Source organism: Diospyros lotus, chromosome 1 (genome assembly GCF_014633365.1).
Source record: "Diospyros lotus cultivar Yz01 chromosome 1, ASM1463336v1, whole genome shotgun sequence".
Classification (NCBI taxonomy): Eukaryota; Viridiplantae; Streptophyta; class Magnoliopsida; order Ericales; family Ebenaceae; genus Diospyros; species Diospyros lotus.
The window spans coordinates 32,495,878-32,509,594 of record NC_068338.1 but is presented as its reverse complement, the minus strand read 5'-3'; the positions used below and the strand labels follow the sequence as shown (position 1 = coordinate 32,509,594).

Genomic DNA, 13,717 nt, shown 5'->3' with positions numbered 1-13,717 from the left:
TTTACAATTAACAACAATGAATAATTAAGTTGAGCCAGTAGTTGCCATTATATATATATATATATATATATATGGTGCATCGAAAGTGCCCAAGGCAGCAGAAGAGAAAAAAAAAAAAAAGATGAGAAAGAGACGTATAATAATCACATAAAAAGCTAATAATAAGAGTTCATTGTAATATATTAATATCCTCGATGATTTACAATTAACCAGGTGATTAAAGTTGAGACGAACCAAATCTCTCAATAGGCATCATATATAGATAGAATTAATATTGTTCTTCTAGCTAGCTATATATATATCTAGGAATTTTCATCATCCACATCCAAGGTTAATTACCAACCAGTTTTATAACTTGGGAAGGAACCCTTCATGTATCTATCTACCTGTACAGTAACTCAATCTAGAAGAGATTGGGATAGAGACAACCGATGGATGGATGCAACAGTACCATAAAATCTAAGGAGGTTGAACAAATAATTTAATGGATAAGACAGAACATTACAGGTGCTCAATCCATATAATATGTGCTAATTTTATTGATCCCACTGACTTAGCTGAAAGCGAGACATGGTCATAGTGGGTTTCGCCATTCACTTTCGAATCTAAGTGCTTAAGAAGATGGGAGGGGGGACCACCCTATATATATATTTATATATATGCAATAAAATAAAAAACTCCCCTACTTATTAATTAAACCCGTTAATTAATAATTAATTGAATCATTCATATCATATGGTTTAATTACGAATTTAAATTACATGAGAGATTGATTAAGTGCATGCATGAAGGAGTAAAAGGAAAAACAATTTCTCTTATCAGTTTTTCTTCTTCTTCTTTTTTTATGCGAAATTGGGAAAAGGGAACACACCTCTTAATTATAAAAATGTAGCTAGCTAGCTTGCTCAATCTACCAGGACCCTCAAACACACACTAAATGTAGTCATGCACTTGATAATTATTATTGTTGCAACACTAATTAAGTTACCAATATCATAAAGGGTATATTTATTTCTTGTTAATCATCAATTTTAATATAAAATTAGAGTCACCCATGACACATTTAAGATTAATTCTTTGAATTTACACCTATTTATACATATATACATATAAATAACAACATCACAAATGAGAATATACACATACATATCTATTGAATATACAAGCTGCAATATTAACAAAGAAACACAATTTTTTTTTAAAAGTACATTCATCCAATAAGATAACTTGATACAATTCTTTAATACTGTAGTAATATATTATATTTTAGAAAATTAATAAAATAAAATTGCATTCAAAAATCATTTTCCAAGTCCCATCAGGGTTGGCCAACAACAACTACTGATCACGTACGAACTTAGATGTACAATGGCGTAAGCATGAGGTTATATATCTTACCATGGGTGGGCCGATTAAGTTAAGCTTTGTGGAAAGCCTAAAGACAAAAAAAGGGGACACATTTTATCATTAATGACCTTTTGTCTACCATCATATTGTTTTCAGGCTTAGAATTGGATGTTGATCAACTCGTTACACACACGCCATATATATGTTTTATACATGTATGATATGTATATAAATCATAGGGCGCCAGCCACCATCCATCATCAATCTCATCAAGACCACAACCCGGCCGGCATTCATTCTCCTCTCTAGCCAACTAGGGTTTCACAGTTAAAGGCTTCTCTCCAGTTCTATGCTGCAGCAAATACATGTGTTAGAAAGAATGGCATTTAAGGGTTTGAAGATACGAAGCTATAAAGCGCAAATCGACAGAGACCGAGTGGAAGAGCTTGGAAGGCGATGCGAGGTAGGGCCGGCCGATCAACGTGTGTTCTTCGTGGATACAATGGGTGACCCCATTTGTAGAGTTCGCAACTGTCCACTGTACAAAATGCTGGTACTTCCACTTGTTTCACGCCCACCATTTAATCTCTCTTTTACTAGCTTCCTTTGCTGCTTTCTACTTAGATTTTGATGTCTTATCGGAAAAGATACATACATATATATATGTGTGTATATCGAAATTAACTTGCTTTCTTAGGTGGCTGAGCTCCACAACGAGATTGTTGGTGTCATTCAAGGCACTATAAAGGTGGTCACGCTTCATCACCGGCCATCCAAGGACGGCGCCAAAGTGGGTTATATCCTTGGCCTAAGAGTCTCCCATTTTCACCGCCAAAAAGGGATTGGTTCGAGCCTGGTTCAGCGTTTACAGGAATGGTTCGTCGCCAACCAAGTTGATTACGCTTACATGGCCACCGAGAAAGACAATCTGGCCTCGGTTAACCTCTTCGTGAACAAGCTCGGATTCGTCAAGTTCAGAACTCCGTCAATTCTGGTCCAGCCGGTTAAAACCCACTCCGTTTATAATCTGTCGCCAAGCGTTGAGATTGCTAAGCTCAAGATTGAACAAGCCGAGTTTCTGTACAAGAAGTTCATGGCTTCGGCCGAGTTCTTCCCTCATGATATAGACAAAATACTTTGCAACAAGCTCAGCCTGGGGACTTGGGTCGCCTACCCTAAAGGCGAGTTTTATATATTTGTAGTTAAATTATATATATATATATATTTAAAATAGTACCGATCGATAAATAAAAACCAACGGAGATCAAATTTTGTTATTGGCTCTGCAGGGCATGCAAAACTTTCGGAATTCGGGTTGAGAGGGAGAGTTCCTAGTAGCTGGGCCATGCTGAGCGTTTGGAACAGCGGCGGCCTGTTCAAGCTGAGGATGGAGAGAGGGACGTCGTCGTGCTTCCTATACGAAATGTATTCGAGAGCTATCCGCAGGCTATTGCCGTGCTTCAAAATCACAGAATTGCCCGACTTCTTCGATCCGTTTGGATTCTATTTCCTCTACGGAATTCTCCACGAGGGTCCATCGTCCGGCAAGCTGGTCCAAACACTGTGTAAATTTGTCCACAACATGGCCACCATGGCGGAAGGCTGCAAGGTTATAGTGACAGAAGTTGGTGGTGGCGACAGCCTGAAGGTTCACATCCCACATTGGAAGTTGCTGTCATGCCCGGAGGATCTGTGGTGCGTAAAGGCCTTGAAGAAAGAAGAGAGAAGCTCCATTGACGAATTGACAAAAACGCCACTAAAATCATCAGCTCTCTTTGTAGATCCAAGAGAGGTATAATCAATCAATTAGCCGTACAATTTCAGCCGAAATTGAAAACCCAACTCTGATCGATAGTACTGTTTAATATCTCCGTGTATTATCTATCTAGTATCTACTACACATCTCGCTGCCGGGGGCTTTGCTACGTTCCTCTCCTCTTGTTCTTTTCACATCTGTGACACGATGTATCTCGAAAGATTTCCCTAATTGGGTGCCTCCTTTCTGCCTGCCTGGCTTTGATGGTTAAGTCCATCCTTTTTGGTAGCTAGCTTTCGATTTGGACTAATCGAGCGGGGGGCAGTGGTCCAGCTTATTTGTCCCATCTACTTTAGGATAGCGAAATGAACTATACTTCGGCACGTTTGCCCATTGTCCCGTCGCTGTAAGCTCGACAAGCCAACGTGCGACCTTAACAGCTTATGGTCTCCATGAAGTGAAAGAACAATAACATAGCCAATAAGCAAAACAAACATCGAAATATTGTAAGCGGGTTTCTAATTATCTCTGGGTTATTTATTAATTAATAAATCAAACAATTAATCCCTCGCACCACACCTGCAGTGTCTCGTCGCATCGACCTCGATAACCGATATATATATATATGCAGACGTAAATATATATAAATTAAATGGCCATCAAATCCTAGATATATATATTCGTGTTCGTGTGCATGTGTTCGCCAATTAAATTTATATTAAGCAGATAGATAGATGATCATTCAATATATTGTAATTACCTTGAAACAAAATAAACGTATTTGCGCGATGTGGTTGGGTTGGGTGATGACCCCCCCCCCCCCCCCCCCCAAAAAAAAAAAAAAATCATGGAGCACGGTTTGGGAATTTATTCCATTATTCAGCTAATTAAAGAAGAATGCTATTTTTCTCGCAGATCGAGAGATATATACCACACGTACGTAATTAAATATAAAGTAAAGTACATATCTATATATGTAAATAATAAAAATTCACTCTCTCAGTGCACAAATGGCACGAACCGTGTGGTGACATATATTGCTTCTCCACATTATCCATCAATTATTATGTATGTATATGCGCCAGCCAACGAGGACCTGACCACCTGGTAACAAATTAATGCTAATGAAATGATGATTAGCATCATGAGAGTGACGACGAAAGTGAAGATAATTGGGAGTCAGTCTAATTAACAAAGAAAGCAAGCAAGCAAAGACGATATCGATATTTATTCTAAAGTGCACCGATTCTTAATTTGTGGAGAGCTTTAATTAATTGACTGATTTGATCATCTAATTAATTCGTCGGGGCCGGGGAAATAATTTTGGCCGGGGAACGAGTGGTCCGCATGATTCAGCGGGCGGCTTTGATTGTCTGCCGTTGACATCTGTATTCCCTTGCTTTACCTTTGTTGTTAATTAGTGTGCCGAATAATATCCAATAACTAAAGTGTGGTAACTAAGAGAAGGGAATCTTCAAAGTGTAAATCCATCAATTAAACAGCCAGCGATATCACGCTGATGATTAATATACTACACATCAAGATAATGTATTATCATAACTAAGATCAGTACTCGATCGAGAATATTATTTATACATACATATATATATATATTCCTTTGATATCTATCTTAAATTATATATGTTTAAACATGTTAAACACATACATATATTTATAATAATTACTATATATATTAGAGTTACAACTCAAGAATAGATGATAGCGCCCTATATTATAACTTTCAATTGCTATAATTAAAATCTAGCTAGGGATAAATTGTTTTATTTATTTAATCCTATTTTTTTGTAACATAAAAATATTTTTATTCACAAAAAGAATATTTTTTATAATTATTATATATTAGGATATATAAAGGGGGCGGGGGGGGGTCAAACAGATTTTTTCATAATTAATTTTCAAAATATAAAATAATATTATTTAATGTCATCTATTTTACCTTATCATTAATTAATTTCAATTATCTTGTGACTATTTAAACAGACAGTGAGTTAATTAGTATGATATAGCAGAAAGTAACATATTAATTGGTGGAGACAAGCCAACCCTTTTCATTGGGAATTTTCCAAAGAAGAAGACTAGGAAAAAGTATTCAATGTGACAATGATATCAAGTTCTCATATATTAATGGTATATATATTTTTACATAGTAATCATATATATATATATATATATATACTTTGTGATATACAAATCATCTATAATATACATATACAAGATAATTAAACTCTATATATGTTTATTTTTAAAATTTATTAAAAAATCATTCATTCATTGCTTGTATACTTGACAAGGTATAATTTCACTGCGGTGTACCATATATATCTATTCTATTATTTAAGTTGCAAGCACCAGAATTAATTTTGAAGCATTTTTCATTTTCCCAATTACTTTTTATTATGTATTTTGCTGAAAAAGAAATTAAACAACCAAAGAAATTGTTTTTTGTCATATGAATCTATAACTTTTAAGCCACAATATTGAAACAAAAACAATTTTATCATTACAATATATTGAGACTTATTTCTTTTTAAAAAAACAAAAATTAAACTATATAAATAATATTTTATTATTTTATAGTTGGACGTGAACAGTATAGATTATCTTCCAGTTAAAATAAAACAATTAACCACGTAGCCAGGTAAAAGACACCCTGGGTCACCAAACTTATAGGTTCCTTCTATTTTGGTCACCAAACATCAATTTATTGAAGGTGTATCTCTTAATTTTAATTTTCTTTATAATGTGACCACATTTTGAATTTTTCGACAATTCTCTCACTGGAGTTAGTGACCTGGCACTGGCTAGATCAGCATTAGAACACGTCAGCATTGATTTCTTGGCACACTTACTTAATTGGGTTAAGTCACCCAGTGAATGTGTGACATGTGTCGTGTAATTGTGAATGACCCAATCCAACGGACAGGACTCAAAGAATCAAGCAAAGTCAAATGTGACTTTCAAGTAGTGGGACTCATCGAATTCGATGTGCCCCAGCATTCTTCGATGGATGGTGTTATATGTATCGAAGATATGTACAAACTCGATAATTGAATTGAACTTCATTCGATAATGAAATTTAGAATTCATCATTACCCGAGCTTCATCCTGGATGAACCATACCCGACTTAATCTGCAAATTAAGTTCGATCGAAATTGATTCATAAAGCCTAATCCGACTTCATCTAAAGGCAACAACGACGAAATGGTACAGCAACGGTTGGCTCAAGGCGTTATGACTATGGCGAGAAGACGACAAGATGTAGCAATAATCGTGTGAGGCATTATAACGAGGCGATGACAAGATGCATCAACAGTCGACAAGGTGAGGTGGAGCTTGCTAGTGATGGCCATGGCTGAGGAGAGATGAGGCAACTAAGAGTAGAGGTGGTAAATTTGTAAATTGGATGAGAATATTTTTATGATTTTACGTCTTCAATCATCTTTTTGATAACTCACTTATTTATTTGTACAAGTAATATTCTTTTCTTCAATTTGATTGTTGATGCAAGGTAGCGTGAGCTTGACACAAGATCGATGGGAGGAGACAAATTTGATGACATGTGAGAGTAGAGGACCACGCAACCTGTGTCGCACATTTATTGGGTGACTTAACCCAGTCAGCCAATGTGCCAACAAAGCAATGTTGACGTGTACTAATGCTAGTACAATCAGTGCTAACTCATTATCTCTAGTAAAGGAATTGTCAAATAATTCAAAATGTGGTTACATTGTAAGGAAAATTAAAATTAAGTGATTTGTCTCAAACACAAAAGATTTACGTGATAGATTCAAATTGGGAAAAATTTTGAACAAAGATAAAAAAATTACTATGATAATATTAGTATAATAATTATAGAATATTAGGTACTTATCGATAAACCTAATACTTATATATAAATATACAAAAAAAATATTACTTTATATATCTATGTCTTTATTAGAATATGAACTAGGAAATTAAATTTTCAATTGTAGATATCTTCTTAAATTTGAATTAAAGGTCATAATTATTATAAAATAATACAAAAAATTAAAAATAAAAATACAGATTTTCTTTTTCTGTGCTGGATTCACATCACTAGGAGACAACATTACAAAAACAGAATGAAACTCAGAATCCTGAGAAAATTTTAATACTAAAGATTCTTCGATCCCACCAAGTTTGGTATTTAGATCTGTTGTCGGCTTCAGTACAAGTATATATAGAGCAGCCAAATAAAATCATAGCAATTAGAAAAAATGGAGGGGTGCATGACTCATCGTCCTGAATGAGATGACCACCGCCAGTCCTCCTTACGTCCCCCCCCAAAATTAGAAAATACCCCCCCTTTTTTTTTTCTTTATAAGAAATAATTACAATACTTATAGTAATACCAACACCAAATTTAAAAATAGAACCTACTATATATATATATATAGATATAACAATATACTAAGCATTATATTATACTTAGATCATTACACTTGAAATAATAATTAACCTAAGCCTTTTGTTATATATAAAACTCTAATTGTCGGGAGGAGCCGAAAGCTCAACCCTAATCAACCCCCTTAATACTCAAATAGCAGCGACCAAAAAACATATACAAAAGAATGGATAGAGAACTATAAACAAGTATAAAATAATGAACACAATATAAACACAAGAGATTTATCGTGATTCACTCATTAAAGAGGGCTATGTTCACGTTGAATTCCGACAAAGAGAGTCCACTGCATTATAGGGATAAAAAATTACAGCCAGCGAGCCACCGATTACAAAACCAAAAAACAACAACTCTCTTATCTCACTGTACAACGAAAAACCCTATGAAAATTAGGTCGACCCTATAACTACAATCTAAGGTTAGAGGCTTACAATTTAGATAATAGAGCAAAAATAGAGAACATCCAAAAAAACTAAGAGAATGAGAACAGAAGAATAATCAAAACAAACCCTAATGTAGCAGATAATCGGAGGCCGTCACTCTACCGATCCCGAGGAGACTGTAGCTGATATAAAGACGACTCAAGCAATGGAGATCAAGTCATATAAAGAAAAGAGCAGAGCATCGATGATCAGGAGAAAGGCAAGCTAAAAGATAAAAACCAGCATGTCAAATGAAATGACAGGGAGGTTGCCGTTTTGGCCCTCCACCTTGGGCCCAAAATGCTGCCATTTTGAGCCGTCATAGGGGTTGCCAGAAAAAGACCCTCCTGCCCCTACAAGAAACGATGTCATTTTTGAAGCTTCACTTACAACACTAATAATTAATGGAATCTTTAATTACTTGACTTGAGTAGTGTACGGTGGTGTTATCCTTTCTTAAATCAGCAGCAATTAATTTTGAACTATATATAATTAGGCACTGAAATTAACGCTTGTTATTGGCAGGAGGAGGAAATTAAGTTTGTCCACAAATTGGTGATGGATGATTGAGTAGGGTAGGGTAGGGTCCACATACTAATCATTTAATACAAAACTCTGTTCGTTAACTTGAGCAGTAGACTTATTAAATCAAATATCCCAAAGTCTTGTATTTAATACTGTCAGTTAAAATGACATATTTAAGGATATTCTTTTAATTAAATTCTTCTATTTATTTTTTTATTCTAAAATCACTTTAAATTTAAATTGAAACGCACGCAAATTATTCTTAATTAACAAACTTATATCGAAACCATAAAACTTTAATTTCAAAGGATAGAATCAAATAAGCAAGCCCAAAAGCAGCAGCAAGCAACCTAAGTTTGGGTACATATATATATATATATAATAATCTACAAAATTTGAACATTATGCGGTCTCCTCGGAGCATGATGATAGATAATGCCTCCTGTCCGATTAGGTTAGGTCAGTCTGCCATCAAGCTCACATCTCCAGAATTGGGACAAAATCGAATGATTAAATTTGGTAGTAAAGGACTCAAAGGGAATTAGGATCGAGAACAACCTTATTATAATAATAATAATATACATAATAATATACATAATAACAAGAAGCAGCAGCAGCCCACTATATATACAAATTGAATTAATTGTGCCCAATCAATCAATCCAAGCACTCACTCTCTCAATTAATTGTCATCGTCATCATAAAACTATGACGATAGATCTCAGGTTATGCAGCACTTCGATTTTGCATTATTCGACAAATTATATTTTCTTTCATTATTTTAAGTGCTTATTAATCTACTATGGTTATTGTTAACTCTTGATTCAGCAGAATATTCCATTGGTAGGTTGTGGGCCTGCAGCTCAATTAAATGGCCACTGGATGGCCATATGGGCCGGGCTTGGCTTAGCACGGCACCTCAAATTGTTACCATCGCTCCAAACAAAACTTAAGACGACATCAACCTCATGAAGCATGCTGCATGCACCAATCATTTTGTTCTTTACTTACTTCTTCTTCTTGTTCTGTTCTAATAATGCACGTAATGTTAAAGAGCCTGGCTAATATCTGATCAAGGAATGACATCATTTAATTTTTTTATGCATTAACATTATAAATTAATAATAATAAAATCATTAAAAAAAAAAAGAGAGAGAGAATGATCTGTCCTGATCATCTAATGACGTGAATTGTTTTTTTTTTTTTTTCACAATCTTAATTATTTCAAAATTTTATCATTTGAAATTCCCTTATTAAATTTTGATTCGGCCGGCCCGGCCTAGCCTCGTTGAGATATATATGGGCCGGTCTCTAAATTGAATACTGACCTCCAAGCCCAACTGAAGGCCTTTCTTTCACATAATGAACCGCAGTTGGAATGGAATGTTCAACCAACTACAACTAGCGGTCCCGCGGTCGGTCTTAATTATTTTATTATTATTATACACCCGTGAGCGCGAGCCGTGAATCCGATTTCACAATTCATCTGCGGTATTAATGCATGAATTTGGTTTTGAATTTTGAAATGGTAACCCTGAGAATGTTACGTATAGAATAGAATAGGGGTGTCTGTATATATTATTTTATTTTTAAGACCCAAATTATATTATATTATATGTTAAAAATATATTATATGTGTACATTAAAAGAGGAAGAGGAGTGAAAAATGCCCCAAAAAATCAATCAGAGCGGATCTTTGATCTTTCAAACAGAGTCAGTTATATATATACCGTACCCTCGTCGGACTGGACTGGATGTTCAATTAAAGATTGATTAATTATTCAGAGCCTGTGGGACCCGAATCTTAAATTCTTGGCCCACTCTCCCCGCTGCTGTCACTAACATACAATAAAATCCCGAAAGTGGACTCTTCTTGCCTACAGCCTCCTCCTCCTCCTCCTGCCGCTGCTCATCAAGACTCCAATCCAGGCTCCAGAGTCAAGCCAACGCTCTCTGTGTCTCACTGTATATTTTTTTGTTTTCTTTCTTCCTTCTCGCTGACCTTTAGGTATTGCTAATTATGGCTTTGTGCGCCACCGATACGGCTCGGGAGCTGGCGTGCCGCGACGGCCGGGCCGCTGCCCATCTCAAGCTGCTCTCGATCTTCATCATATTCGTGACCAGCGTCGCCGGCATATCGTCGCCGGTTATGCTGGCGCGGCTGTTCCAGGGCAAGCCGGTGTACGACAAGGCCATCCTAATAATCAAGTGCTTCGCTGCCGGAGTGATTCTCTCGACCTCGCTCGTCCACGTCCTCCCCGACGCCTTCGGCGCGCTCTCCGATTGCCAGGTGGCGTCGCGGCACCCCTGGAAGGACTTTCCCTTCTCCGGTCTCATCACCTTGATCGGTGTCCTCACCGCTCTACTCGTCGACCTGAGCGCTGCCTCGCACGTCAATAGCCACAGCCACGGCCATTACGAGCCAATCGGCACGAGCGAGAAGAAGAAATCGGCGGAGAGCGGCGTGGAGATGGCGGTTGTCGGCGAGATGCAGCAGGAGGAGATGCTGAAGATGAAGCAGAGGCTGGTGTCTCAGGTGCTGGAGATCGGGATAATATTCCACTCGGTGATCATCGGCGTGACGATGGGGATGTCTCAGAACAAGTGCACCATCCGGCCGCTCGTCGCCGCCCTCGCTTTCCACCAGATCTTCGAAGGCATGGGCCTCGGAGGCTGTATTGCTCAGGTAAGGGTACCCTTAACCAAATTCAACAAATTACTCGTATAGGAATAGGAATTGTACGATAGGGATACGACCGTCCGTCGACGACGGGTGCAGAAAAGTCAGTAGCCCTGCCGGGCTCTTCCAATCAGTGACGTACGTGGACCAATATTAGCCCTTCGATTAGGAAAAGAGTCTTGGCGTGCTCGCCTTGACCACCCATTGCGATTATGCATATCCAGCCAAACGTAAGCCATACCGTCTGGGATTTAATTGGCAGTAACCATTTCGTGTGAAATATATCCGGGCAACAAACTACCACCATTTTGAAATTATTGAAACTCATATATGAGATCGAGGTTTAGCGTCATCTACTGCACAGTTTTCGTTGAACCGAGTGACCCAGTCTATGCCAATTGGGCAGTGCTAGAGAAATTGACGGAGCGGCTTACTTAATGGGGTCAAAAAAAATCAAAGTACTCTCTGTGTATTTTGTAAATTTATAAAATGTGCCATTGTCCACTTCTCTCTTCTCTTTCTTCCCATGCTGCCGATATAACTGCTACATCGCCAACCATTGTTGCATTCTTAGTGGAGGGAGGATGCAGTGACGATTAACAAGGCGAGGCAAGGTGGTGAGGTGATAACAGTAAGGTGAGACAATGGCAGCGAGACGACGACGGTAAGACAAAGGCGGCGGCAAGACGACGGTTGCATCGGTGGCCATAGGAAGGGAGAGGAGAGAATAACCATTGGCACATTTTATAAATTTATAATTTAGATGAGAACATTTTACTCTTTTTGACTTCCTTGATAACCCACTCTGTCAATCTCTAGGGCAAAATAGATTAGATTAATTCATGCCAATTAAGCTCACAAATATCTGATGAAGTGGACTCATGAGCATATACGTGCTGACCATATTTTACCCACTATCTCAAATCGTAACAATATTGATGCCCAGCAGTGATTATGAAGTAAATGAGTATCATTTCCTGTACTCTTATAATAGTTTTAGAAACAGGTAACACTTAACAGTTACCCACCCGAATTAATTTCTCCTTTGTTGGAAAGGTTATGCTTTAAGTCCTAAAGTGTCGCATTGGGATTTGAGGTCTATAATATATATGTGTGTGTGTGACGTGGCTTAACTTATCTTATACCCAAAAAGAAGAGAAGCACGACTCTGTACTGGGCATCTATGTAATCATCTGACATGGTGCAGGCCGAGGAGGAACGCATATGATATGCTGATGCATAATACGTATTATATATATGGGATAACATTTGGGTCCAATTTTTTAACCGTATTTATTATATCTAACACTGCACGTGATATCCGTTACATGGATTGGATTCACGGGCATCCCCCTATGCACGTAACCATGAATTTCTTAAAATCCCCACCTCTAACTTGCAAGTTGTTCTTAACACTTTAGTAGCGATATACGTTAAGTGTGTATAAAATTTATGTATGCTAACGATCTCGGCTGATGAGATTAAGGATATATTGGAATTGTTGTTGTTCTTGTCAGTTTTGTTGTAGATATTGCTGACGATGTTATGGCGTTGGTAATGGCAGGCGGGATTCAGCTTCGGGACAACGGCATACATGTGCTTCATGTTCTCGGTGACAACTCCGATGGGAATAGCGTTGGGGATGATCATCTTCTCATTGACCGGCTACGACGACAACAGCCCCAATGCCTTGATTTTGGAAGGGCTGTTGGGTTCCCTATCTTCGGGAATACTTATATACATGGCTCTGGTGGATCTCATTGCCCTGGACTTCTTCCACAGCAAGCTCATGAGCTCGGAGGCATGGCTGAAGAAGGTGTCCTTCGTTGCCCTTGCTCTGGGCTCTGCCTCCATGTCAATCCTCGCTCTTTGGGCCTAAAAATTAAGCCTCTTCTTCATTGCAGATGCAGTGCAAAAAAGTCACTACTACTTTTGTACATCCCATATCGGCCTCAATGGACAATGGATCCTATCAATTGATCCGCCAAGGGTCCAAGTAGTATTTTGTTGTCTGTGCGGATGCGATAATGTTTAACCTAATTTAAAGTTGTCACACCATCAATTGTTGGGTGGTTTACTCCCATGTTATTGTTATTAATTATAAATAAAATGAAAGAAAAGAGAAAGAAGAAAGCGCAGGGAAGTGGGAAGTGACTAGTTGGCCAATTTTGACAAAGTGGAGCTGTGGTTGTCTTTTGTTGGGCCCTAAATAATTTGCAGGGGGGAAGGGACTTTGTTACATGACGGGGTTAAGTGGACTTCATTTGAGCCAGTCAAGTGGCTTCCTTCATAATTAATCAATTTCCTTCATACCTGTCTCTCTTTTTGTGGGTAGTGCCCAATGCCATCACCCACAACATCGAAATGGGCCCTAATTTTTTATTCATTAACTTAGCCCTCAAGTCGGTTTATATGTTCCAACAACAACTTATATGTTAATTTTAAGTGCAACGCCCCTCTCGTCCGATCCCGTAGCTCAGTTGGTTAGAGCGTTGGTCTTATGAGCCGAAGGTCGCGGGTTCGAGCCCCGCCGGGATCA

At 37.8% G+C, this 13,717-nt stretch overlaps 2 protein-coding genes and 1 non-coding gene across 3 annotated transcripts; all 3 read left to right on the top strand.

Annotated features, from left to right (window-relative positions):
* Positions 1-1,499: 1,499 nt before the first annotated feature.
* On the top strand, positions 1,500-3,586 carry LOC127812151 (probable N-acetyltransferase HLS1). Its single transcript, XM_052352489.1, has 3 exons — positions 1,500-1,900; positions 2,045-2,528; positions 2,637-3,586. Exons 1-3 carry the CDS (start codon positions 1,697-1,699, stop codon positions 3,143-3,145), a joined length of 1,197 nt encoding a protein of 398 aa, XP_052208449.1. The 5' UTR covers positions 1,500-1,696; the 3' UTR covers positions 3,146-3,586.
* Positions 3,587-10,368: 6,782 nt separating this feature from the next.
* LOC127791807 (zinc transporter 6, chloroplastic) lies at positions 10,369-13,259 on the top strand. Its single transcript, XM_052321904.1, has 2 exons — positions 10,369-11,184; positions 12,743-13,259. The coding sequence occupies exons 1-2, from the start codon at positions 10,519-10,521 to the stop codon at positions 13,055-13,057; spliced, it is 981 nt and encodes a 326-aa protein (XP_052177864.1). The 5' UTR covers positions 10,369-10,518; the 3' UTR covers positions 13,058-13,259.
* A 384-nt stretch (positions 13,260-13,643) lies between these two features.
* On the top strand, positions 13,644-13,717 carry TRNAI-UAU (transfer RNA isoleucine (anticodon UAU)). Its single transcript has one exon. It is a non-coding gene; the product is annotated as a tRNA-Ile (tRNA).

What these genes read in the sequence shown, in the direction of transcription:
- LOC127812151 (XM_052352489.1), top strand. Translation starts at nt 1,697, where the DNA reads ATGCTGCAGCAAATACATGTGTTAGAAAGAATGGCATTTAAGGGTTTG. An exon ending in GTCCACTGTACAAAATGCTG is followed by an intron (nt 1,901 to 2,044) that starts GTACTTCCACTT and finishes TTGCTTTCTTAG; the next exon opens with GTGGCTGAGCTCCACAACGA. An exon ending in TTGGGTCGCCTACCCTAAAG is followed by an intron (nt 2,529 to 2,636) that starts GCGAGTTTTATA and finishes TTGGCTCTGCAG; the next exon opens with GGCATGCAAAACTTTCGGAA.
- LOC127791807 (XM_052321904.1), top strand. Translation starts at nt 10,519, where the DNA reads ATGGCTTTGTGCGCCACCGATACGGCTCGGGAGCTGGCGTGCCGCGAC. An exon ending in TCGGAGGCTGTATTGCTCAG is followed by an intron (nt 11,185 to 12,742) that starts GTAAGGGTACCC and finishes TGGTAATGGCAG; the next exon opens with GCGGGATTCAGCTTCGGGAC.